Consider the following 26,363-nt stretch of genomic DNA (forward strand, 5'->3'; position numbering starts at 1 on the left):
AAAGACTGAGCTTTCATACGTGGATTATAGCTGGAAAGATGATTATTTTCTTATTTCTTGCCAAAATTGCTAAGTAAAACTTCTTTTATCAAGAGACTATATACCAATATAGTGTCTTTCCTTCTTAAATGTCTATGGCAAGTTTCGTTTCCTTACACTGAATGAGACTTTTGAGTTGGCAGATTCTGGAAGGAAACTACATTTTTGTGATGGCATTAATCTCAAGGTTTAGTAACAGATTATGCAGTTGAATACCTAATCTGTCTTAATTTAAGTAGCACACATGGAATTTCATTGTCAGAATAAAACAAACTAACAACAAACTAACTTGGATACTTGAAAAAATATATTATAAGCATGGTTAAGTAACTCTCAAATTAGATCAACTGCTTTGAATCAAATTTCTTTAATTATAGATATTTTATGAACATTTCTGTATTAAAATCATACAAAATAGTGGAAGATTTTTTTTTTGAAACTTACCTAATGCTGTTCTTGCTGGTGTAGCATCTTTTTTAATCCAAAATGACACCCAGGATAAAACCACAGTCAGTATACAGGGAATGTATGTCTGAATAGTGAAGTATCCCATTCTTCTGCTCAATTCAAAATATATAGTCATGACAACATAATCCCCTGTAACAAAATATTGTCAAAATTAAAGCAACTTTCATGGGTTAACAAATGGTTTGGGGAATTAATCTATAATTTATTTTGAAAAAGATGAATGACTTGTATAAAAATGTACAACTACAATAACATCAAATCAGGGAAGTGATCAAAATGTTGGTGTTCTTAAGCTGAACTCTTGTAGTATTCTTGGCTTTGCAAGGCATTTTATTGTTTACTGTAAAGGACACAAAAACAGACATATTAATTGACTGAGGTGACAGGCATGCACGATTACCCCTTGACAGGTCTTGACTTGCTGAACTATGATTGCTAGATTCCATCTGTATGCTGCATGTTTATACTCAAAGATAATAATCCTCAAACATGCAAGGTCATTTTAAGGAGTTTATTCTTCCCCAATAATAACACAGCTATCATATCATATATAAACGTGTGTAACCATTTTGCCTTTTTATTTTTTCATATCATGCATGGATTTCAGCTCACCAACTTTGCACTGTACATTTTATTTACAATTTTTACATTTATCTCACCCATTCATGACTGTAGTACTTAGGTTGTGCCAACTCAAAAGCAAAGAGAAGAAAAAAATTCCATGACATTCTGCTCTCTCCTACTAAAGTGAAGCCATGCAGATCTGGTTCTCATGCAGGTCCTCTGCTCTCTTGCTCAAGGTGGAAACCTAGAAGCCATCTTTGACGCCTCCTCTTTTCTTCTTAATGGTTTTAGCTACTACCTCACCCTCAAGTCCTTTCCTCATCTAGTCCAGGCCACCATCTCCTGCCATAATCCCAACCTTTTTTTAATGACCAGTCCTGTTCTGCACAGAATGAGAATCTATTATAATGCAAATACTGTCATATTCTTCCCCTTTTAATCCTTCACCAATATCTTGTCCTTGTACAGTGGTCACATTTTCACTGTAGTTCACAATATTCTGCATTAAACACTCCTTGAATTCTGTACATTCTTGGCATCTGTCCCAGTCTTCAGACCTGCCAGGATCTTTCTTCACAGGCCTCTGATTTGCTCCCCTTCTGCCTACTGTGCTCTTCTTTTCCTTTTTCCGCATCCAAGTAGATACTCTTCACACATTTTTGATATCAGCTTACAAATTACTGAGTTCCCTGAGAAGCCTTTCCTGTTCCTTCCTTCCCAACAGTTCTAATGATTTACTTATTTATTTGTTTTTATTTTTAATTTTTTGCAGTACTGGGGATTGAATGCAGGGGTGCTTTAGCACTGAGCTACATTCCCAACCCTTTTAAAAACTTATACTCTGAGAAAGGGTTTAAGTTGCTGAGATTCCTCTCAAACTTGAGATCCTACTACCCTAGCCTTCCCAGTCACTTTGGTTTAGAGGCATGTGCCACCCTGCTCCATGATGATTTTTTTTATAATTAGTAATATCTGTCATCAAATCAACAAAATGTTGGAGATATGGAATATATTATTCTCCTTCACCAGTATTGCCTAATGATAAGCAATCAATTAGTGTTTGTTGAGTGAAAAGATCATCACCATAGTCCCAATTTTACATAAAAGATTGACAGGCAAACTTGAACCCACATGGAAACTATGACTTTCAATAACTAGAATATTTTTTGCAGGGTGTGTTATTTTATTGTAGCAATATTCAGAACTGTTGATCGAAACCTCAGTTTTGAGACCATTTTCTGAGAGACTTTTAAAATTTTAAGCAAATTAGCATTTCTGTACAAAAGAATCAGGATGATTAACCTGAAGCAATAAAAAAATTCAAAAATATTTTTCTAAATAATATCAATGTCAGAATTACATCTTTTTTGGGAAAATCTTATTGAATTATGTTATTTTTAAAATGTGCATTAATTTTTTACATAAAATTCCAGTCAAAACTGTATGAGAAAACAAATAAACAAAAATAAAATGTGATAAATCACACAAAGAATTATGAAGACAGCCTAAATCGAATATTCAAAGAATGGAATAATTCATGAAATTACCACCATTGTATGTTCCTAAGGAAGAAGCAGATGGACAATTCCAGACCAGATGCACATATCAGTTTAAGAAATCCATCTGTTTTCTCACTACCTGAGTGGATGAGATGCTTCACATCAGTGATCAGCATATTTATTTGCCTAACTCAGAGATCTGCTCAGACATCCTACAGTCAGCCATCTCCCTGGACACTGGGTACCCTGACTTTCCTTTTCATGACTATGGATCTGCCTCATCTGGAAATAGGTGCTTTGCAGGACAAAGGTAGCAGCATCAGTGTTGAGTGTAAAGACAGAGGTGTGCCTGACACTGACAATGACGGAGGGAGGCATCGGAGTCCCAGTGGTGGATGCATGAGGGTCGTGCACTGTCAATAGTAGAAGGAGGCAGCAGCACCAAAATCCTGTTGTTGGGGGCTTGAATGGACATGTTCAAGAATGGGAGGTTGCAAAATAACCATTGAATACAGTTCCTCAAACATATTCAGGGGAAAGCCTGAAGCTGAAGCACAGTTATCAAGTCCCAAATACTTGCTTTATTTATTTTATTAAGCAGTAATTCATTCTACACAACTGCTTTTTAGCACTGAATATATTAATAATAATTTGTGCCAGGTCAAGGGTGATTATAAAGAGAAATTATAAAATTGTTTTGAAATATCACAGTGAAATAGTTAGAACTTTCATTTCCTTCCCTCCCTCCCTCCCTCCCTCCCTCCCTCCCTCCTTTCCTTCCTTCCTTCCTTCCTTCCTTCCTTCCTTCCTTCCTTCCTTCCTTCCTTCCTTCCTTCCTTCCTTCCTTCCTTCCTTCCTTCCTTCCTTCCTTCCTTCCTTCCTTCTTTCCTTTGTTTATAAATTCCCTATCTGTAAGCACCCACCACTAGAGAGAGAATGATACACATTTACTTTCTCTGATTCCAAGTTTACAACCTTGGAAGGACTCTTGACAGGGTCAATTTCAGACAAGTCGGACAGACAAAGCCAGTCATGTGGGACATTACAGTTGGTGTAGGTTGGATGACTGCTTGTTATTGGACAAACACACTTCAACTCCGGCAGGTTCATGCAAGAAAATGACAGCTCTCAGGGAGGAAGTGGATGAAGGAGCAGTTTCCAGAAGAGAGGATACTATTCACGAAAGATAGTGTGCTGGCCAGAGATAATAGAGACAATCTGGCCTAGAAATATCATGGGAGTAATTGTACAATTTTCTAGTCACTTTATTTAAATAAATCTATATTAAGGTTTAGTTATATGTTTTTCAGAGAAAGTAAAATTATTCTACACTTACACTTCATGCAATTACTTATTGTAAAATCAAAGGGCATGGTGACTTTAAAGACCTCATTCTGAATTTTGTGCCCGAAAAAACATCTTATTAATGAATCCTTAGGTAGATAATAAATTATTCCTGTAAAAGTAAGGTAATAGGAGTGTTATTTTTCTCTAAAAGTGCTCAGCAGCTGATGGATAACTTCCTTTGGGCTATATTCACAAGATAACAGGTATTTAAGCAAATTTACAATTTTAGAATTCTAGGTTTCTACCTTAAAAATTAACCAACCAAAATTATCTTATTTTGAAAAGCATAATCCTGTTTCAGGAAGAGAGATCTTCCCAGAAAATTAAGAAAAGAAAAAATCTTTTCTAAAACTCCCTTATATATTTCTACTGTGCATGATTTTGAGATAACCCCATTTGAAATTATCATTACATTTTAGTGGAAAGGTTGGAGGCTCATAAATGTACTTTCAACATTGTAACTGCTCCAGGGACTCTAGCCACATCTTGGATACTCTGCATTGTTCTTGGAGTACAACAATTCAAAGTCCTTATTTATTCTGTGTCATAGATACCCTCATTTCTTTTTTGCACCTTAGGCATTAAAAACATCCTTTGAATCTCCTGTAAACATCATGTTATTTCCCCTTCTGATGACTCTTTCTTCTCACTTCTCTTCCCCTTATAGATATGCATACCCTGGAGTCTTTCCAAAATCACCTAAGGTCACTACTCCTATTTAAAGACAGAAAAAAAAAAAAAAAGAAAAGAAAAGAAAGTCACCCAGGCCTGATAATTCGCAAGCAATGCATAGCAAATTGGAAACCTCCATCTTATTCTTAAATTTTGCTTGGGAAGACATCTTTTATTTTCTTTATGGCACCCATTCACGCAAAAAGCTCTTAATTTTAGGGAAATTGAATTTATTAATCTGTTATTTTATTGTTGGTGTCCTTTATGTCATCCTTGAGAATTTGTCTCTGCGCCAACATCAAGTTTTCTTATAGGAGTTTTGCTTTTCTTTCCAGTTATCCTTATATGCAATGGATTCTTTTCCAAATTGAATTTTTAGAATTCTATGATTTGCTGTCACAGCATTACTCTTAGGGATCTACAAATATGTAGATTTGTGCTTGTTACAATTATGACATGCTCTCAACCATTCTAATCATGGCAGATACTCCCTAAGGTCCCCTCCAACTAGTGATGCATTTGTGTAATTCCTTCCACCTGAGTGTGATCAGACCAGTGTTTTGGTTATAGCCAATCAAACACAACCTACCCCTGCTTGTAAATGAGGACACTAGTCTCATCAGTGGATTAACTGATAGATGAATGGACTACTAGGAGGTGGTGCAAACACTAGGGAGTGGGACATGGTTGAGGAAGCAGGTCACAAGGGGCATGCTCTGGAAAGGGTATTTCATGTTCCCAGAACCTTTCTTCCTCTGCTGTCCTGCTTCCTGATTGCCACAAACTTTCCTCTGTCACTATTCCACCAGGATACTCTGTCTCACCTTGGGCCCAAAGCAATTTTTATTTATATTTTATTTATATTGCATTATACAACTCTTGATTGCTGTTATGTAAATTATTTTTACCATTGAGCGTACATACCTTAGTAAAAACGTATTAACTTTAATATTGTTATAAACCATGTATTTTGGATTTTCTAAATAGAATAGCTTAGCTTTATACTGTCAAGAAACTCTAGGAATATATTTAAAAATGAAATAATCTTGAACGTACTTTTCTTATTTTTTCTTTCTGATTCACTATAACTTCAATTCACATCTTGTGTTCCATTTTCCTTGGACTGGTCTCCAGATTTATGTCTTGCTTAATTTCAGGATTGTTTTTCCATACTACCTTTAAATATTCTATTTGTTTTCATTTCCTTTTCCCAGGAACATTAATTATGTGTTTGCAGACACTCTCTTTTCAATTTACATATTTATTATTTTTTTCCTAACTCTTCATTCTTTGGGTTCATTCCTCTGTGTTATAATGTCCTTAGCAGCGTAGATTCTATTTTTGCTACTTCTAATGTGGTTTTCATTTGTTTTATAATTTTATTACTTTCTCTTATGTACTTTTCATTTTTAATGATTTTATTTCTTAATCCCTCTGCCCTGACATCTCCCACTCTGCTTTATATCTCTTTTCTTCTCTTAGTATCTCTTTCTAGGTTTCTAGGTTTCTTTTTTGGCTATTTAATTGTGAGCTCAATTTTTTTCTAATTAGTCTAAGATCACAGGAAAGAAACTCGCTTGGAACATTATTAAGACACCTATCCTCCATTGCATTTGTAGTGTTTCTTGTTGTCTTGTTCTTGTTCTGTGGCATCAATGCATAGATTCCATTTGTATTTCTAACTCAGTTTTCATTGGGTACACTTAATGGGAGATCACCTCTATTGTAAGAATTGCATCAGCAGAGATCAATCAACTCAGTCAGAGTGGGTTGACTCACAAAGCCCTCAACCATCTACTCCCCTTGTGGGCTTTGTCTCTGAGTAGTCTCTATCTTTATTTTTTGGGTTCTCTTCTCTGCAAACTTCATATGTGAGTGTGCCTGTGGCTTAGCCCTGAGATGTCCTCCCTTCTAGTCTTTTGTTTTCTACAATATCTCATCTAATTTCAGAATTATAAAGGTTATCAATGTCTCAAAGCCTTGATCACTTTCAGAATCCTCAGACTTATATAGCCTACATCATCTCAATACGTCCACATGGGTATGAAAGGCATTTCAAAGTCCACGGGCTCCACTTCTCTTGTTTCCATTATTACATGCATCTCTGCATACAATGAACCCAGCACTGCAAATGTCAACTCTGTCCTTGTTGCTCAGATCTTGATATGGTTGAAATACTGATTTTCCAATATTGGTATGTTGTAACCTAACAGCATGAAGAAGTGGGACCTTTGGAGCATGATTAAATCATTAGGTCTCCATCCTCACATTTGAGATTAGGGCCCTTATAAAACAGGTTGAAGAAGGCTGCCTTGCTCTCGCACCATGTGGGCACACAGAAGGAAGACAACTTCTATGAGGAGCAGGCCATCAACAGATATTGAGTATGCTGGTGTCTTGATCTTGGATTTACCAGCTCACAGAACTGTAAGAAATGAATTTCTGGTGTTTATAAATTATCTAATCTAAGATATTTTGTTGTAGAACCAGGAACAGACTAAGACAGACATAGAATTTCAGAGTCACCCTTGATACTTCTCTTCCCATCATCTTACACATTTAATTTATTAAAAAATCCATAAAAATATTCAGATTCCAACCACCCTTTATCCCCTCAAATGCACCAGTGATTTACAACTTGATTAATCTGTGATTATTATTGTGCCTAACTTGACCCTCTGCAGGCAATTCTCCATCAAGCAGGAAACACAATTCTTTCAAAGTAGAGGTAAGATCAGGACTTGCCAAACTTCCTGTCTCACTCAAACTGACGTATGGTCCAGGGCTACAAAGTCCTCCATGATTGGGGCTCCTTCTCAACCAATGAATCTCACTTCTGCCCTCCTGCCCTACATGCTGTCCCTCATACTCCGCAATCCCATTCCCTGTACTCTTGCATCTCCAATCCCCAGTGCAGTCCCCTATGATGACTTCTTCAGTGTCACCTTGCTTTCCCTCTCTGTGTGGACTTGGGATCAGGAATGCTTCTATAAGCTGTTATTCCACTTACCCCAACCAACTCACTCACAAATACACATACAGCATTGGACCAGGTCGCAAGTTTCTGAACAAGATCATCTATTTTTGCAAAATTCTGCACCTTACAAAATAATTGTAGAGGAATGGGGGTATAGGTCAGCAATAAGGTGATTTCCTGGCATTTGTGAAGTCCTGGGTTTAATCCCCAGCACTGCAAAAAGACCAAAAGAATTGTAGATAATATCAAATGATTTTGTGTGATTTTAATTTTATCACTGTTTCACTATAGCTGTCCCCCCCCCACGAGGGTTGGCATATCTGTCATTTCTTCTTACTTTCAATAATGATTATTCCTCCCCCCACTTGGCAATCTATTGTTTCCAAAGAGTAATATGTGGGTAAAAAATATCTCTACTGGCTCACATTATACCATTTTTAAGGGGAGAATCACACATATATTTTTATTCATATAAAGGGCTGAATTCATACCCATTTCTTCATCAGTCACTTTTCATCATCACTGAAATTTCAAAAAATTAAAAGCCGTTCATATCTTCAAACAGAAATATGTAGCAATTTTTTGTACCAAAATCAGTTTTTACTTTATGCCCTAATCTTGTTTAAACATAAATTAGTAGTTTTTAGAATAAGTAAATCTTACCAAAATTGAAGTATACTAATTATGTACAAAGACAATTAGTAACATGTTTATACTTGTGTGCATCCGCTCTTCATTGGTCTGACCAAAATACCTGACAAGAACTAAGAGAAGGAAAAGTTTATTTTGGGCTCACAGTGTCAGAGGTTCAGTGCAAGGTCAGCCAGTTCCATTGCTCTGGGCCCAACATGAGATCAAACATCTCATGGCAGAAGGGCATGGCAGAGGAAAGTTATTCAGCTCACAGCAGACAAAAAAGAGAAAAAGAGAGAGAGCACAAGGAGCTGGGGACAAGATAAAATCTCCAAGAGCACATCCTCAGTGACCTACTTCTTCCAGTCTTGTCCCATCTTCCTATAGTTACCACCTTGTAATCTATTAAAATTATTAATCTATCAAATGGATTAATCCTCTGATTAGATCACAGCTCTCAAAATCTAATCATTTCACCTCTGAACATTCCAGTGTTGCCACATGAGCTTTTTGGAGGACATCTGATACTCAAAACATAACAACATTCAAATGAAGTGCCAGAAGGTTGAAAGATTGACTTACACAGGTAATAAATTCTGAATAATCTTTAAAACTACAATTCAGTACTGTAAATATAAACAGGATATTTTCCCTTCACATGCATTCTTATATAGCCCAGGCAATTTGATCTACTTAGTTAAATTATTAACTCACTGCCATTTCCTTTTAGAATTGAGGTTTAATTAGACACAGCATCTCCCATTGGTCCCTGAGCAGGTAAAGAATCAGGAGCATGGGGTGACAGTATATGAACATAGCATTGACTTGTGGTTTCAGCTCCACAATATGTAGAACAGGGATGTTGTTACTCCTGTCTTTACATCAACAAATTATCTTTACAAACAGGAAATGTGTCTTTGCAAACCAAAATTAAACTTTTGGGGAGATTCAATAGAGAAATGAGATTTCAGAATCCATAGAATCGAGGGCATCCAGAAAGATCTATTACACAAAATAGCTCAACCGGAGCAGAAGCTGCAGGAAGTCATAAACCAGCAGAAATGCCTTAAGTAGTAATTTTGACAGATTTGTGGAAGCTGAATGTAAACCAGCATGAGAGTGAGAAGCTCCTGAGGGCAACAGTCTTGGGATGGGGAGGGGAGGGTCACCAAGACCTGCATAAGATTTTCTTCAAGTTCCCACTAGGTTCTTGAGAAAGCTCTCAAACTGCTCTTGAAGATCAGGGCAAGTGTAGCAATCATAAAAACTTCCCAGCAGCTGAAAACTATCAAGTTTACTAAAACCAAAGAAAGTCCGACAAACTTCCAGATTCCAGAAAGCCTAGGGAGATTGATGACTAAATGTATTGTGGTATCCTGGATAGGATCCTGGACATGAAGAATATTATGGGGAAAAAGTGAAGGAAATCTAGACACTATGGAGTTTACTTCATAACAGTGTATCATTATTAGCTCTTTGTTCTGTATGTGTTCCATAATAATTTAAAGAGATGCTACAGTGGAACTGGGTGTGGGGTGCACAGGAACTCTCTGCCATTTGCATCTTTTCTGTAAATCTAAAACTGTTCTAAAATAAAAAGCTTATTTAAATTTTAAAAATAGCATGGCTCAGAAATAAGTACAGTCTAATTATTGCACATTAAAAATTCTACATGTATGTTAATTGGGCCGAGGAAAATATTTTTATATTTGCTTGTGTCTGAATAAGGTATTTATGAAGTAGAGGTATATGCTTATCTATCCCTCATTTTTATGGGGAGTGGCTCTCTTCTACTCCACTTAGACCAGGTGAGGCTGTCTATCATTGCTGTTGGCCTTTTCAATGGTGATTGCATAATCTACTCCTGTTCAATTGGCACAACCTATTCATTTCTCTACAGTAATTGCAAATTAATAACTTTATTCAGAAATAATTTTTTTGTATCTAATTGCTAAATGTTAGTTGTGGGATGGCATGAAAGTATGCAGTCTCTGGCAGCTACAGAGCTAATGCATTCAGGTTTTTCATCTGGGAAATCTACCAGGTTTTCAAAGAGCAGAGAGAATCCTGAGAGAGTCTCTACATGCAGTTACCTGTGAAAGAGCAACAGCATCCATTGCCACAACTGCACCCAGGCCCATATCCCCAGGGACCCTGTGGGCCAAATGTCTCAATATGTAGTTGAAAGGGCATCAGAAACTCATGCACTAGGGCAGTGGTGAACACCTACTACAACTATGGCAGACAGAAAACTGGAAGATATAGAACGTTTTGTCCCCGAGAGAAAGGAAGGGATACTTGGTAGGCCCAGGACTACATCTGAAGGAGAAATAGGAAGACTTGTGAAGGTAAGACCCCAAGAACCAGGTTTGCAAACCTGCCTAAGACTGGGTCTTATTTAATATATCAGAAAACTCCCTGCTGCTCCTTGTTCCAACCACCAACACATTAATAAACATAGAGTAAAAGCAATAGTATAGTCTGGTTGGTGATACAAGAGAAAAATGCTCTCTGAGAAGATTGCAATGGGAATATTAGAAGCCGAGCCATAGAGAATTCAGGAAAGAAGCACACTTCAAACGTGGCTGAACTTCTGACAGAATAAACAAAAAACATGGTGAGAGAGATGGAGCAAGCCTCTGAAGGGCATGTCAGAAGAGTGATTACAGCCAAAGAAAGAAACACCAAGTGCACACCAAGTTTTAAAACAGGTGAATAGAAGTTATCCAATGTGTTTTTACAAAGCGAAATATGAGTTTAAAATATCAGAACAGAGAAACAAAAGCTATAGAAAAATAACAAACTCTCTAATATTCATATAATTCAAATCTCAGAAGAATAATAAAAAGAGAATGGGGTTTGAAGAAATAATAGCTGAGAATTTTATAAAACCTTGATAGAGATCAATCTGCAGATCCAAGAAGCTGAAACATCAGAGAGAATGAATACCAAAAAAAAAAAAAAAAAAAAAAACAGCAGCAACAACAATAGCAACTACAAAATACACCAAGGGTTTTATAATAAAGCTGTTGAAAATTAGACACACAGGAAATATTTTGAAAGCAGCTAGAGGAAAAAGAGATGCATTTTCTGCAGGAGAGCAAAGATAAGATTCACAGCAGACTTCTCTTCAGAAATTACACAAGAAAGAAGATTATGGAATAAAAACTTTAAAGTTCTAAAATAATAAAAAAAAAGTCAAGTCAGTGAATCTCAGTGGAAAAAGAAACTTTTCAAAAGTGAAAGTGACACAAAAACTATCTCAGATAAACAAAAACTGAGGGAATTCATCAACATTAGATCTACTAAAACAAGAAATGGAAAAGGAACAGTCTCAGAGATAAAGAACACTTTATTTAGAAACTTGGACCCATGCAAAGACATGAATAGTGTTGGAGATACAATAAATGAAGGTATTGAATCTGCTGAGAGCTAAAATCATGATATATCTTATTTTTATTACATATAAAAAAGTAAAATATGTAATTGCAGTTGTCCAAGAAATGCAAGGAAAAATTGAGAATATACTGTTAAAAGGTTTTCATATTGTATGTGTATATTATTTGAACATCAGCTCAGATTGTTAATGTATATTGTAAGTCCTACCATAATCACTAAAACTGTTTTTTGGAATGGTTATTGTGTTAGTTGGCTTTTCATCATTGTGACCAACATACTTGCAAGAACAGAGTAGGAAAAGTTCATTTGGGGCTCACAGTTTCAGAGGTTCAGTCCATGGTCAGCCAACTTCATTGTTCTGGGCCAGAAGTAGGCAGAACATCATGGTGGAAGGGTATGGTGGAAGGGCATGGTGGAAAGGCATGGCCGAGGGAAACTGCTCAGGACATGGTAGACAGGAATCAGAGAGAGAGAAGGGGTCTAGGGGACATAGGGAAGATGAAATCTTTCAGAGGCCACCCGCCTAGTGACTCATCTTCTTCAACCACACCCCACCTTCCTATAGTTACCACCCAGTCCATTCCAACTAAGATGGATGGATTAGGTTATGGCTATCACAATTCAGTCTTTAAACATCCAAATGTTCTTGCATTAACACGGAGGCTTTTGGGTGATACCTCATATCCAAACCATAACACTCATGAAGGAGAAGTCAGGAGAGAAGATAAAATGGAAGCACAAAACTGCTTCATTAAATGCAGAGAAAGAAGGAAAAGGAGGGCAAGGAAAAAACAAAAAGCAAACGGAGAAAATTAAACTAGATGATATATTAATCACTTTATATATGGAATGGTCTAAACAACAGATTGTCAGCTTTGAAAAGAAAAAGGAACGTGAAAGATATGCTACATAAAAGCCACTTTCAGCACAAAGGTACAGTTAAACTAAAAGCATTAAAAAAAAAAAGAAAGAAAGAAAGAGAGAGAGAAAAGATAAGGAAATGAATATCATGTATCATGTAACATTAAGCAAAGTAGGGCTGGAGTCATATTAATTTTGAACAACGTAGGCCTTAGAACATGGGATATTTTTAGGAATAGAGATGTTACATAATGATAAAGGTCATGATGAATTCTACAAGATAATGTAACATTCTTTGATTCCTATCAATAGAAATTTCAAATACAAGAGGAAAAAAAAAACAATAGATTTGAAAAGACAACAGATGAATACATAAAGTTGGGAAATTTAAGTCTTTTCCAAGTAATTGAAAGAACAAATAATCAGAAAATACGTACGTATATGTGAAATAGACCCCTTTAAATTTGAGAACAGCTTCCTGATAACTGCTTTTATTTTCTCGTGCAACAGACAAGGCCAAGGAGCTTAAACAGACTTATTCTCAGGCTAATTAATCCTGTGTATGTGTATTTCTCTCTTTTGTTCCACGGGGCCTCTTGTTCTCTTATAAAAGTTTTTTATGCACCTAAGTCCCCAAAGATAGAGATTTAAGCCTGAAAGTTTTCCTTTGTCTTCCCCAAAGTGGGCTTTGAATAAACCTGTTTTCCTCACTAACCTATCTCCTGAATTTTAGTGGAGCAACCTGTATTAAGGCCTTTTCCCCATGGCTAGTTTTGATGAACTGCTGGCCAGGAGCGAGGATCCTGCCCTGGAGCAGCATGGTTCAATCATCAGATGGGCCTCTATCCAAAAAAAAAAAAAAAAAAAAAAGACAAAATTAATCTGTACTTTATTTTGAGTTCCTTTTTCTTTTTTTTCTGATAAATTTGCTTTTTGATTCTATATGTTTATATGTTTCTATTTTGCCTGAGATTTTTTTTTTTTTCTGGTAAGAAAAACTAGTTATTTTAGGTTTGTTGGTCTGAGTCTATGAAACATAAATTTTCTACCTGGCCTTAACTGAAAATGCAAATTTAAGATTTATAGACTGCTTAAAGCTATATTAGACAACAGTCTGGCTTTTAAGACTAGCAAATGATAAATCAAAGTTTCAAATTTTTCTTGTGTGCACCTAAATGTTTACCTGATTGTATGTTGTTTGTTTACTTGGTACCACATTGACTTATGGATAAATAAGCACATAGCATAGAACCTGTTAAGTCAGCCCAAATACTTTCTGATTCATATGGTTTTCATAAGATAATTTGAGCATTTCAGTAATAAGGATGTCTTTCACACTTGGGAACATATTTTTTTTTTTCTGGCCTTCTATCCAATGGGGTATTTTTCTTTAGATATATGAAATATACTGTTCATTTCTTTCTATGTATAACAACTTTTAGGGTTTTGGAAAAGAAATAATTTAGAATATTAACTGTGCTTGACTTTCATTTGTAATCTAAAGATAGCTGTTGAAGTAAATAAGTTAGATAAATATATAAGACAGGCATTTATAAATTTTCAATCAGATTTATAAAAATCCTTTATTTTTCTACAAAGCCCATTACTAAAGAATTTTTCAAATAGAATTGATTGTTACCAAATGTACTTATTTATGTAGCCTACTAATACCAACAGTCTATGATAAAAACTAAAAGGGCTTACCTGCTTCTTTGTAATAGGTGAGCTACTGATATTTTTCCTATTTATACTTTGCTTAGATTAGATTCTTGAAAAGGTAGCTTTTTAAATCATTTGTTTTTACAGGGAAATATTGATTCAGCATTAAATTGTAGGCTTTTCACACCACAAATGGTATTTATTTATTTTTTTCAATAAATGGGTAATGCTTATATCTACATGTGACATTCATTAATCATCTAAAATATTAATTTTCAACAGATTTAAAAATCCACCAGTGAGACTATGCACTAAAATGTATAGACTGACTTAGGACCAAGTTCAAAACAGGTTTATAATTAAAAGTTATTTAAAATATATTGGCAGAATTCTCAAGGAATTTTATTTTATTTAGTATTTATTTCTTTGTTCCACATCTGAGATAAGGACAAGGGAAATAAATGATGATATAGAATACTAATAACTGTTGAATGGTTTCTGTTTTTGATTTTTAAAATGGGATCATTTTATAATGAGCTAAAAATTGTGGGGGGTTTTGTAGTTGTTGTTGTAAATTGATTGTATATCACAGCAGTACCTTCAAAATGTCTGTCTCTGTCTTCATTCAATAACCTAAATGTCACAGGCACTTCCAGAATTTTGATTGCTATATTCCTTATATTGGATAAAAAAGAAATTTGATGTTTGTTATGTTTTTAGGCATTAGCTTTTAAAACTAGTTTGCCTTATTTAATTTATTTTCAAAACCCCTTAATTAGAAAAGGTTCATGTTGATATACAGGCCCTTAATTTGTGATTGTCAAAGTAAAATTGGTGTTAATTAGACCTCAGTAAAAACGGATTAAAAGTCTGCTTTCAATCCTCTGAGAACTAACATCAGTCCCTTTGCTAACCTAGTGCTAAAAATGAGTTTATGTGGTGTTCTAATCAACAAGGTGATGTCTTTTTGAAATGTCTCCCAAAGCTGTTAAATAGATCTTATTGTATGTCTGATGTCAAAAGTCTAATGTGCTTCAATTAAATGTTGTAAAATCTTTTTCACCAAAAATTGATTTCGTATCTTTTTTTTCCCAAGATTTATGTTATTTTATGTCTTTCATTTTCTCTATTTTTAATTACCTAAAGACATGTATAAAAATGTTTTGATGTTTTTATTAATGCTTAAACTCTACAGGGACTTAAAGTGACTTTCTTTTTTTACAAAAAGTTTTTTTAGTTGTAGATGGACACAATACCTTTATTTTATTGATTTATTTTTATGTGATGCTGAGGATCAAATCCCGTGACTCACATGTGCTAAGCAAGTGCTCTACCACTTAGCCACAATCCCAGCTCACTTAGAGTGACTTTCAAAATGCATTTACAGATAGGATCCAACAGTTCGACAATGGCTGATCTGTTCTTAGCAAAGCTTACAAAGAACTGGCCAAAAACAAAGATTTTAAGCTATGTAGCTTTTACTATGTTGAGGCATGTTCCTGCATCCCTAGTTTTTCTAGTGTTTTGAACAGGAAGGGGTGCTGTATTTTGCTAAATGCTTTTTCTGCATCTATTGAGATAATCATATGATTCTTGTCTTTAAGTCTATTGATGTGATGAATTACGTTTACTGATATCTGTATGTTGAACCAACTTTGCATCCCTGGGATGAACCCCACTTGATTGTGGTACACTGTATTTTTAATATGTTTCTGTATGTGATTTGCCAGATTTTTATTAATATTTTTTGCATCTATGTTCATCAGGGATATTGTTTGAAGTTTTTTTTTTTCTTGATGTGTCTTTGTCTGGTTTTGGTATCAGGGTGATACTAGCTTCATAGAATGAGTCTGAAAGGGTTTCCTCCTTTTCAATTTCATGGAATAATTTGAGGACTATTGGTGTTACTTCTTCTTTCAATGTCTGGTAGAACTCAGTTGAGAATTCGCTTGGTCCTCGGATTTTCTTAGTTCATAGGCTTTTGATGGTGTTTTCTATTTCATTGCATAAAATTGATCTGTTTAGATTGTGTATGTCCTCCTGCTTCAGTTTGGGTAGCTCATATATGCTAAACCCAAGACCAACACTATTCTAAATGGAGAAAAATTGAAAGCATTCATTCTAAAAACTGAAATAAGGATGCCCCTTTTCACTACTTCTATTCAACATCATCCTTAAAATTCTAGCCAGAGCAATAGACAGAAAAAAGAAATTAAAGGGATATGAATGGGAAAAGAAGAACTCAAATTATCACTATTTGCCAACAACATGATTCTATATTTAAACTCCCCCCCCAAAAAAAGAAACTACCAGAAAACTTTTAGAGCTCCTGAATGAACTCTACAAAGTAGCAGAAGATAAAATTAACACCCATAAATCAATTGCATATCTCTACATCAGTGTTGAATTAACTGAATGAGAAATTAGGAAAACTACCATTCATAATAACTTCAAAAACAAAAACAAAATATTTGGGAATCAGTCTAACAAAAGAAATGAAATACCTCTACAATGAGAACTACAAAAGACTAAAGACAGAAATTAAAGAAAAACTTAGAAAATGGAAAGATCTCCCATGTTCTTGGACAGGCAGAATTAACATTGTCAAAATGGACATACCACCAAAAGTGCTATACAGATTTAATGCAATTCCTATTAAAATCTCAATGACGTTCTTCATAGAAATAGAAAAAGCAGTCATGAAATTCATTGGGAAAAATGTTAGTTGTAGTGTTTGAATTATGACCTTATTTACAAAATTGAACAGATTTTATAAATATATATATAATACAGATTATATACATAGTAACATATGTTATAAATTGGTGGAATGGAGGTAGGATAGAAGAAGTACCGGTAAGTAGGAAAGGAGACAAATGAGAGGAAAGAGGGACTATAACTTTAAATTTTTAAAACCTCTTGAATGCACTCACCTTCACCCCAGGCCTGTTTTCCTCCAGGCCTGAATTCTTAAAAGGTCCCATAAATCTTAGAGTACTGTAAGTCGAGTTAATTAGTGCCTGTATGCCTTGTTTGCTTACAGAATGTGTTTTTAGACTAATTAAAACGAACCCAGAGAGAAACCTTGTTAGAGACCCAAGATATGGGTATAGTCCAAGCTTTATTAACTAGATAACACCAACATTCTGAGAAGAACCAGATCACAGTGGCCTGCTCTCTGCTCCAGTCAATAGAATTGAGCTCATTAACCTGACACCCTTGTGCTTCTCATATCCACCATTTGTAAGGTTTCCTTTAAAAGAAAAGAAGTCTGAGACACCCGCAGCACATTTCACTCTACAGGGCTGAACTCCCTCTCCTTTGAGTAGGTGTCCTGCTCTATCATTTGCTTTCCTGAATAAATCTCTGCTTGTGCCTCTTTTGATGCATCCTGCAATCCCTTTATGTGGTGTCAGGTAAGAACCAGCTAGGGTTGATTTGAGGTCCCCCTTTTTCCTTCTGAGGACCTCCTAGGACTCCATTCAGTGACTGAATAACATTCATTCTTACAGCCTGTATTTGAACATTTTTATAGTTCTGTAAAATATACCTGAATTCTAAAGATGTTATGGAATATGGTGTTAAACTTTCCACCCAGATGGAGATTAGCCTTGATTTGCATAAGAAGACACTAGCTAACAGGCACTCTACAGTGCAGATCTGACAGGAGTGCTTCTCACAGAAAAGTTGGTTTTCTTTGATTAGATAGTGATGATAAAACTATAGTTACTCTTACTAGTGCAAATCTATTATACAAACTGATTGTTTTGCTTTTGTTAAAGTTTTGTATTTTTTCTGACCTAAGAGTTAATCTTCCCCCAACCCTTATAAACTTCTATTGCTTAAAATCTGGCTAAAAGGTTTCTTCTGATGCTGATTCAAAAACTGTCACTTCTCCTTCAACATGGAGACAAGACTCCTGCATCATGGGACAGACACTTGACAAACAGCAATTTCTTCACAGGAAATTGTTCAGGTATAGGGCCACTTGTGAAGCCCCACCAAAAATATATACTGGGAAGGTTACAGAGTTCTTAAAGAAACTAGCACTAAAGTTCTTCCCCTAGGTGGAGCTATTGGATATTTCAGATTTCATTTCCTTTAGGAATAAGCATCTGACTCCTTTTTTGGAATTCCTTGGTGTGATCTACACACTATCCAACAATAAATTGACAGCCAGATGACATGGAGCCCTAATTCCCTTAAGAATGAAGGACGAACTAAATGGAGGGGGGTTGGGAATTTGAAACAGACCCCTTTAAAATTAAAAATAACTTCTTGATAACTGCTTTTACTTCCTCCTGCTTAGGACAAACACCAAGGAAGTTGAGACTGACTTACTCTCAGATTAAATAAATCTGCATATGTATATTTCTACCTCTTGTTCCACCGGGCCTCATCTTCTCTTATCAAAGCTTTTCATGTCTCTAAGTCTGGCAAAAATGGAGATTTAAGCCAAAAAGTTCTCCTTTATCTTCCCCCAAGCTGACTGTGAATAAATCTATTTTCCTTGCCAACCCAACTTCTGAATTTAATTGGAACAACAAGTGTGAAGGCCTTTCTCCCATGGTTATGTATGCATGAACTTTGACAATAACAACACAATAATTATAAAACATTCCACCCAAAACAGCAGAATACATGATTCTCAAACAGATATGGAATAGTCAGATATGAAATCAGAACACATTCTGGACCAAAAGTCAAAACAAACAGATTTAAAGACTATAATTCATACAAAGTAGATCTTCAAATTATAGTGAAAACTAAAATTCAATAGCAGAAAGATATCTGGAAAGTCCCCAGATATTTTTAAAATAACCCACACATTTCTAGTCTTATGTAGGTCAGGGAATAAATCTCAAGGGGAATTAAAAATATTTTGAACTGGAAATTAAAATCTATCAAAATGTGTGTGTATAATGCAAGGGAAAAAAAAAAAAAACACTGAGATGGAATGTGTAGCATTATATGCACATGTTGAAAAGGAAGACTGAGGGGCTGGGGATGTAGCTCAGTTGCCTCCTATGCTCTAAGCTACCATCTTAAGAAACTCGGAAAAGAAAAACAAATTTGAACCAAAGCTATCAGAGAAATTTACAAAATTAAGATTACAGGATAATGCAATTTAAAAGAGAAAACAATAAAAAATAGTCAATATGATCAAAAGCTGCTTCTTGCAAAAAAATCAATAAAATCAACCTATTAGTTTTATGTGGCTTCAGATCAATCACAAACTTAGTGACTTAAGAAAACAAGCATTATTAACAGCTGTTCAAGCAGAGAATTGCCAGATTCTCTGCTGAGCCCATCCAAAGCAGGAAATCAGCATATCAGCAGAGCTGCATTCTCCTCCGGAGACTCTAGGGCAAAGTCTACTTCTAAGCTCATTCAAAATTCAGATTATTGGCACAACTCAGTTCTTTGAGACAGAATCCCTTGTTTTCTTCCTGGCCATCAGCCAGGGATTTCACTCAGCTCCCCATTATTTGCCATCTTGCTTCCATATTTAAACCAATGAGTGTACACCAAATCTGTTCTGTGCTCCCAATCTTTGAATTCCCCTTCTAGAACCAGTCAGAGAAGACTCTGTGAGGGCCCATGTGATCAAGCAAGGGCCTCCACAGATGATTCTCATATCTTAAATTCATCCCAGAAAATTCTCATATTCATATCTCAAATCCTATTTAAGTCAACAAGAGCACACCAAATCCTTCTGGGTCTTCACATTTCTGAATTTCCCTTCCAGAATCAGTCAAAAGAAGATTGTAAATGAACCATGTGATCAAGTCAGGCCCACCCAGATGATTTCCAAACCCTATTTCTACTGTGCCATCTAGCATAACCTAATCAAGAGAATAAAATCATCCAATTCACAGTGTGGAAGATTATGTAGGGATGGGAAATCCTGCAGGCCATCTTGGAATTCCCCCTGCCATAACTGATAAACTTCCAGATGGTCTGAACAAGAAAAAGAGATAAGACACTAATTAGCAACAGCAGGAATGAGAAGGCAACATTACTGGATGATAAGGAGAAAAATGCTGAAGAAACAACGCTATGCCAACTATTCAGGTGAAATGAAAGATGCAAACTACCAAAACTAAGTCAAAAAGAAATAGATAACCTACATATCCTATGCCTAGTAAAGAAGGTCTTACATTTTATATAAAGGCCTTCTACAAATAAAAAGCCCAATCACAGATGGTTTCACAAGCCAATTCTACCAGCACTGAAGGAAGAAACAGAACCATTTCTGTGCAAGTTTTTCCAGAAAACAGAACAAAAGGAAATTTTACCCAACTTCTAATATTTGGTCTGACTTATCAAATAGCAAAACCAGATACTGTTATTTTCTGAAAACTGAGCTAATATCCTTCATTAATGTGAACACAAAAATTATCAATGCATAAGAGCAAATTAAATCTGGCTACATACACACACATGCATGCGCGCGCACACACACACACACACACACACACACACACACACACACACACATATCCATGCACATGCACACACAGTGTATGTGTAATGCACATCATGACAAGTGAGGTTCATCCCAGGAATGCAAAGTTGGGCAAATTAGAAAAATCAGTGTAACAACATATTAACAGACTAAGAAACATTATATGATCATTTAGGAAGTGCAGACAAAAAATTTGCTGAAATGAAATATCCATTTATAATTAAAAACTCTTAGAAACTTCATTAACCTATAAAGGGCATCTACAAAAATACTACACTTAACATCATCTCCTCTAATTGATTATAGGCAAGGCTTAGTGACTCACTGCCATCAAGTAGAAAATTGAAAAGGAACAACTTTACAGTGGAAAATTCTGGTGGATAGCACCCTAATCAAGTGGTCAAGGGGGCATTTCTAGAAATAAGTAACGTTGAGATCATGTAATCCCATGTGATATGGGAAGTGTCTAACATGAGAGAAACATCAGACAAGCTCAATTCAGAAGTGTCAAAGAAGAATTCAAAAGTGTTATGGTCATGAAAAGCAAATTATGATTGATTTGAAGAGACTAACAAAATGTGAAAACTAAATAAAATGTGGTATCCCAGATTGAATTCTAGAACAGGAAAAGTACATAAATGGAAAAACTGGTAAAGTATGAATAAAGACTAGGTTAGCTAAGAGTGTTGTTCCCATGTTAATTTTTTAGTTTTGACCACCTCACCATGGTTTTGCAAGGTGGGTGAACGTTAAGGGAAAGTGGGCAAAAGATAAATGAGAAGTTCCTGCATTACCTTTACAATTCATTTGTAAGTAAAAACTATTTCAATAGAAATTAAAATAAAAATCTGTCAACTTATAAATCCATGCCTGGTAGAAGTATTTCCAAGAATGAAGGTGAAGTAAAGACTTTTCCAAACATGAAAAACTTAAAAATTGGATCACCAGCAGGTCTACACTACAATAAATGTGAGAGGGAATCTTTTAGTTAGGAAAAAACATGATACCAGATGGAAATATGGATTTGTACTAATGAAGGGCAGCCCAGGAAATGGCAATTACATAAGTTAAAAGGGAAGGTTCATTTTTTTACAATTTAAATATTTTTGAACAAAAATATTAAAAATGCAATATCTGACATATAGTACATGTGAAAGTATAAAGGTATATAACAACAGTAGGATAAATGGGAGTGGATAAATGGAAAATTCTTATACATAAAGTGGTAAAAGTTTATTTAAAGGCAGCCTGCGAGAGGTTCAAGCTGTATATAGTAAGCTCTAAAGTAAACTTCTAAAACAATTAATCAAAGAGTTATATCTAAAAAGCCAACCATTGTTATGATTTGGATGTGAGATATCCCCCAAAAGCTCACATGTGATACAGTACAAGAAGATTCAGAGGAGAAATGTTTGGGTTATAAGAGTCTTAACCCAATCAGTGAATTAATCCCTGATGGGATTAACTGAAGTGGTAGGGTGTGGCTGGAGGAGATTGGAATTGAGTGACTTTGGTGTACATATTTTGTAGAGGGTAGACTCTCTCTCTCTCTCTCTGCTTCCTGATGATGTGAGCTGCTTCCCTCTGCCATGCTCTTCCACCATGATGTCCAGCCTCACCTGGAAACCCAAGGAATGAAGTCGACTTTCTTTGGACTATGACCTCTAAATCCGTGAGCCCTCCAATAAAGCTCTTCCTCTACAGTTGTGCTGGTTGGTTCATTTAGTCACAGCAGTGAAAAAGCTGACTAAAACAAAAATGGAGAAAAAAAAAATGGAAACACAAAATATGTTCAATCATCACAAAGGAAGGCAGAAGAACAGAAAAACATATGTATAGAGAGATTGGACAAGAACAAAAAAGCAAGATGATGGATTTGCAGGTGATGCTATTGTCTGTGCAGAAAACCCTAATGTATCTATAAAAATAGTAGAAATAAGAAGTTAGTTCAGCAAGGTCACATGATATAAGATAAACATACAAACATCAATTGTGTTTCTGTATAGGGGTTATGAACTATGCATCCTGAAATTAAAGGTACAATACAATTATAATTGCTTAGAAATTATGCAAATGTAAATCTGACAAAATATGTACAGGATCTGGATTCTGAAAGCTACAGTCATAATAACAGAAATCAAAGAAGATTCAAATAAATAGAGTAAGAGATTAAAGGATTACAAAATTGAACATAATCAAGGTGCCGAGTTTCTTTACACTGACATGCAACTCTAATATAATTCCTATCAAAATCCCCGCAAGATTCTTTGTAGACATACACAAGATAATGACAAAACATTTGGAAACATTAAGGAACCAGAATAAAACATCTTGAAAAAGAATAAAGTGGGAAGGAAAAATCTACCTGGTTTTGAGACTGTAGCAATCAAGATTGTGGGGCAATAATGAAGAGATGAATAGACAAATCAAAGGAAAAGAGAAGCTCAGTAATAGACTAATACAAATAAACATCCTTTGTTTTTTGTTGACAATAACTGTACATATTTTGGAGTACATTGTGTTGTTTCAAAGTATGTAAACAATATATAATGGTCAAGTTAGTATAATTAGCATATCTTGTTATACAAAGAACTCTCAAAATTCAACAGTAAAAAACCAAATAATCCATTATAAATTTATCAGAAGTCAGAGTCATTTCTCTTAGCAGGATAAAAAGATAGCAAATAGCACACGTAAAGATGTTCAGTATCATTAGTCATCAAGGAAATTACAAATTAAAACCATAATGACAAATTACTATACATCTATCACAATGAAATAAAAAGAAAAGTGACAAATGCCAGTGAGGATCATTTGTTTATTGCTGACTGGAGCATAAAATAATACATTTACTGGGGAAATCGATTTGATGGTCCCTTTAAAAAAACCCCACTAAATATATAACTACTATATGACCCAGCAATTACACTCCTGGGGATTTACCCCAGAAAATGAAAATTTATGTTCACATGAAAACTTATATACCTATGCTTATAGAAGCTTTATTTGTAATAGCAAAATCTAGAAATAGTCCCGATTTCCTTAAATGGGTGAGTAATTCAAGAAACTATAGCACAATGAGATAAGATGATGATGATGATGATGATGATGATGGTGATGATGATGATGATGATGATGATGATGCTGCTGCTACTATAGTCTAGGAATAAATCTGACCAAACAGAAAGAACTTTACAATGAAAACTACAGAACACTGAGAAGAGAAATAGAAGACACCAGAATATGGAATGATCTCCCATGTTCTTCAGTAGGAAGAGTTAATATTGCTAAAATGGCCATTTTACCAAAAGTGATCTACAGATTCAATGCAATGCCCACCAAAATACCAATGACATTCTTCAGAGTCCATTTTAGGAAAAACATTCTTATATGAAAGAATAAAAGACCCAGAATAGCCAATTCTGAGCAAAAAGAACAATGCTAGAAGCATCACAATTCTTAACTTCCAAATATATTACAGAGCAAGAATAACACTGTATAGTATTGGTATTAGACATACAGACCAGTTGAATAAAAGACAGAGACAAACTCAACACATATAAACTTATCTGATCTTTGACAAATGTACCGAAACATATGTTGGAGAAAATAGTCTTTTTAACAAATGATGCTGGGAAAAGTGGATATTTATATGTAGACGAATGAAACTAGATTCCTATCCCACCCTACATAAAAGTCAATTGAAAGTGGATAATAGACCTAGGATTAAATCAGAAACTTTGTAAATGCTAGAAGATAAATAGGGACAACACTCCAACATATAGGCTCAGGCAATGACTTCCTTAATAGGACAGCTGAAGCTCAGGAAATAATATCAAAGATTAATAAATGGAATAGTATCAAATTAAAACACTCTTCACAGCAAAGGAAACAAGGGGGTGAAGAGAGTCTATAGAATGGAAGAAGATTTTTGACAATTTCTTTTATGGGAGAGGAACAATATCTAGAACACCTAAAGGATTCCAAAAGTTCACACCAAAAAACAAACAAACAAACAAACAAATAACCCAATCAATAAATGGGCAAATGAACTTAACAGATATTGCTTAAAAGAAAAAATTCAAATGGCCAGAAAATATTTGAAAAAGAAAATGTTCAACATTAGCAGTCAGGGGAGTGCAAATCAGAACTACACTGAGATTTTATCTCAATCCAGTTTATAATGGCAATCATCAAGAATACAAGTAATAATAAGTGCTGATAAGGATGTGGGGGATAAGATACACTTATACACTGTGCATCGGATTGTGACCTAGTGTACCTTTATGGAAATCAGTATGAAAGTTCTTCAAAATACTAGGAATGAAACCCCCATATGATCAGCTATACCACTCCTTGGTCTTTATCCTAAAGAATTAAAAGTTGCATACTATAGTGATACATGCATACCTGTGTTTGCAGTAGTACTACAGCCAAGTTATGGAGCCAGACTAGGTGTGTGCCAATAGATGAATGGATAAAGAAAATGTAGTATATACCAAGAACAGTTTCATTCAGCCATGAAAAGAATGAAAATATGTCAGTTGCAGAAAAATGGATGGGACTAAAGAACAACATGTTGAACAAAATAAGCCAGAAAGAAAATCAAGGGTCATATGTTCTCTCTTATTTGTGGAAGTTTGAGAGAAAAAAAAAATTAAAAAGGGATCTCATAAAAATAGAAGGGAGACTAGAAGAATTGAAAAAGGGAATCAGAGGAGGGAGGGAGGAAATGGGGAGGTTCCAGGAAATGAAATTGATTCAATTACCTGTATTCATGTAAGAATAGGTTACAATAAACCCCATTATTATGTATAATTATAATGCATTAATAAAAATTTAAAAAAAAAATAACAATGTCCTCAAAAACTTTCAAGAAAAGGAAAGAAAGAAATTGGTATATTCATACTATGGAATGCTATTTAGTAATAAAAATAAACACTTTATTGTACAATGAATCCCTTGGATGAATCTCCAGAAAGTTACGCTGAGTGAAATAAGAAAAAGTTAAGCCTCAAGTTTTTGTTTTGTATGATTCCATTTATACAGCATTCCTTAAATGACGGTATAGAAATGGAAGCAGACTGATGGCTGCTGAGCATTAAGGAGCTAGTGAAGGTGGGAGGGAAATGGGTACCATGAGGAACGTTTTGTACCTTGACTGGATTCATGCCAGTGTCCTGGTTGTGATACACTTCCATTTCCCTAGAACATGACCATTGGGGCAACTAGTTAGCAGGTTCATGGGATTTTTGTATTTTCTTTAAAACTACATTTCAATCAATGATCATTTCAAATAAAATGAGTAATTAAAAGTTACCCTACGGATGAAGGAATAAATAAATATGTAATCTGGGAAGTACCATTAATTGAATGAAAATGATGTTGATTGTAAATATTGAATAAAAATGAGTTTAGTTAAAATTATCAATAATTGTAACTCAGACTTTGTGCCATAGTTGGTCAGCTTATTTGATCAAAATCATTTAAATTTTTATTATGTACAAGTTATACACTCTCCCACCTTGAATGTGACCCTTGTCTTAGAGAACTCTGTTGCTGGGTGGTTGTGGCACCAGTGGGCTCCTTCACCTTGTTACTTGTCTCCAATGGATCAAAAACCCCTAAAGCCAGGGCCTTAGAATGCTTCAACTTGGTGTGCATGACTCCCAGTCAATGAAGCAAATGTCACAGCCCAAAGTTGTCATTTCCCCTGGCAATTCTTCTACTTGCAAGAAACAGTCAATGGAATACATCATGATGTAAATGAAATTTA

At 35.1% G+C, this 26,363-nt stretch overlaps 1 protein-coding gene and 1 long non-coding RNA gene across 2 annotated transcripts in view; one reads left to right on the plus strand and one right to left on the minus strand.

The window, feature by feature from the left end:
• The window catches only part of LOC306654653, a 188,826-nt gene that overhangs the window by 155,618 nt on the left and 6,845 nt on the right, over positions 1-26,363 (plus strand). The window lies entirely within an intron of this gene.
• Positions 1-26,363, minus strand: part of GABRG3 (gamma-aminobutyric acid type A receptor subunit gamma3) — a 707,345-nt gene that overhangs the window by 12,852 nt on the left and 668,130 nt on the right. Inside the window, exon 7 of the mRNA XM_079128443.1 lies at positions 484-636. Within this exon, the coding sequence (XP_078984569.1) occupies positions 484-636 (153 nt within the window). The remainder of the gene's footprint in view (positions 1-483; positions 637-26,363) is intronic.

The sequence above is a fragment of the Sciurus vulgaris genome (genome assembly GCF_902686455.1).
Source record: "Sciurus vulgaris genome assembly, chromosome: 2".
Lineage (NCBI taxonomy): Eukaryota > Metazoa > Chordata > Mammalia > Rodentia > Sciuridae > Sciurus > Sciurus vulgaris.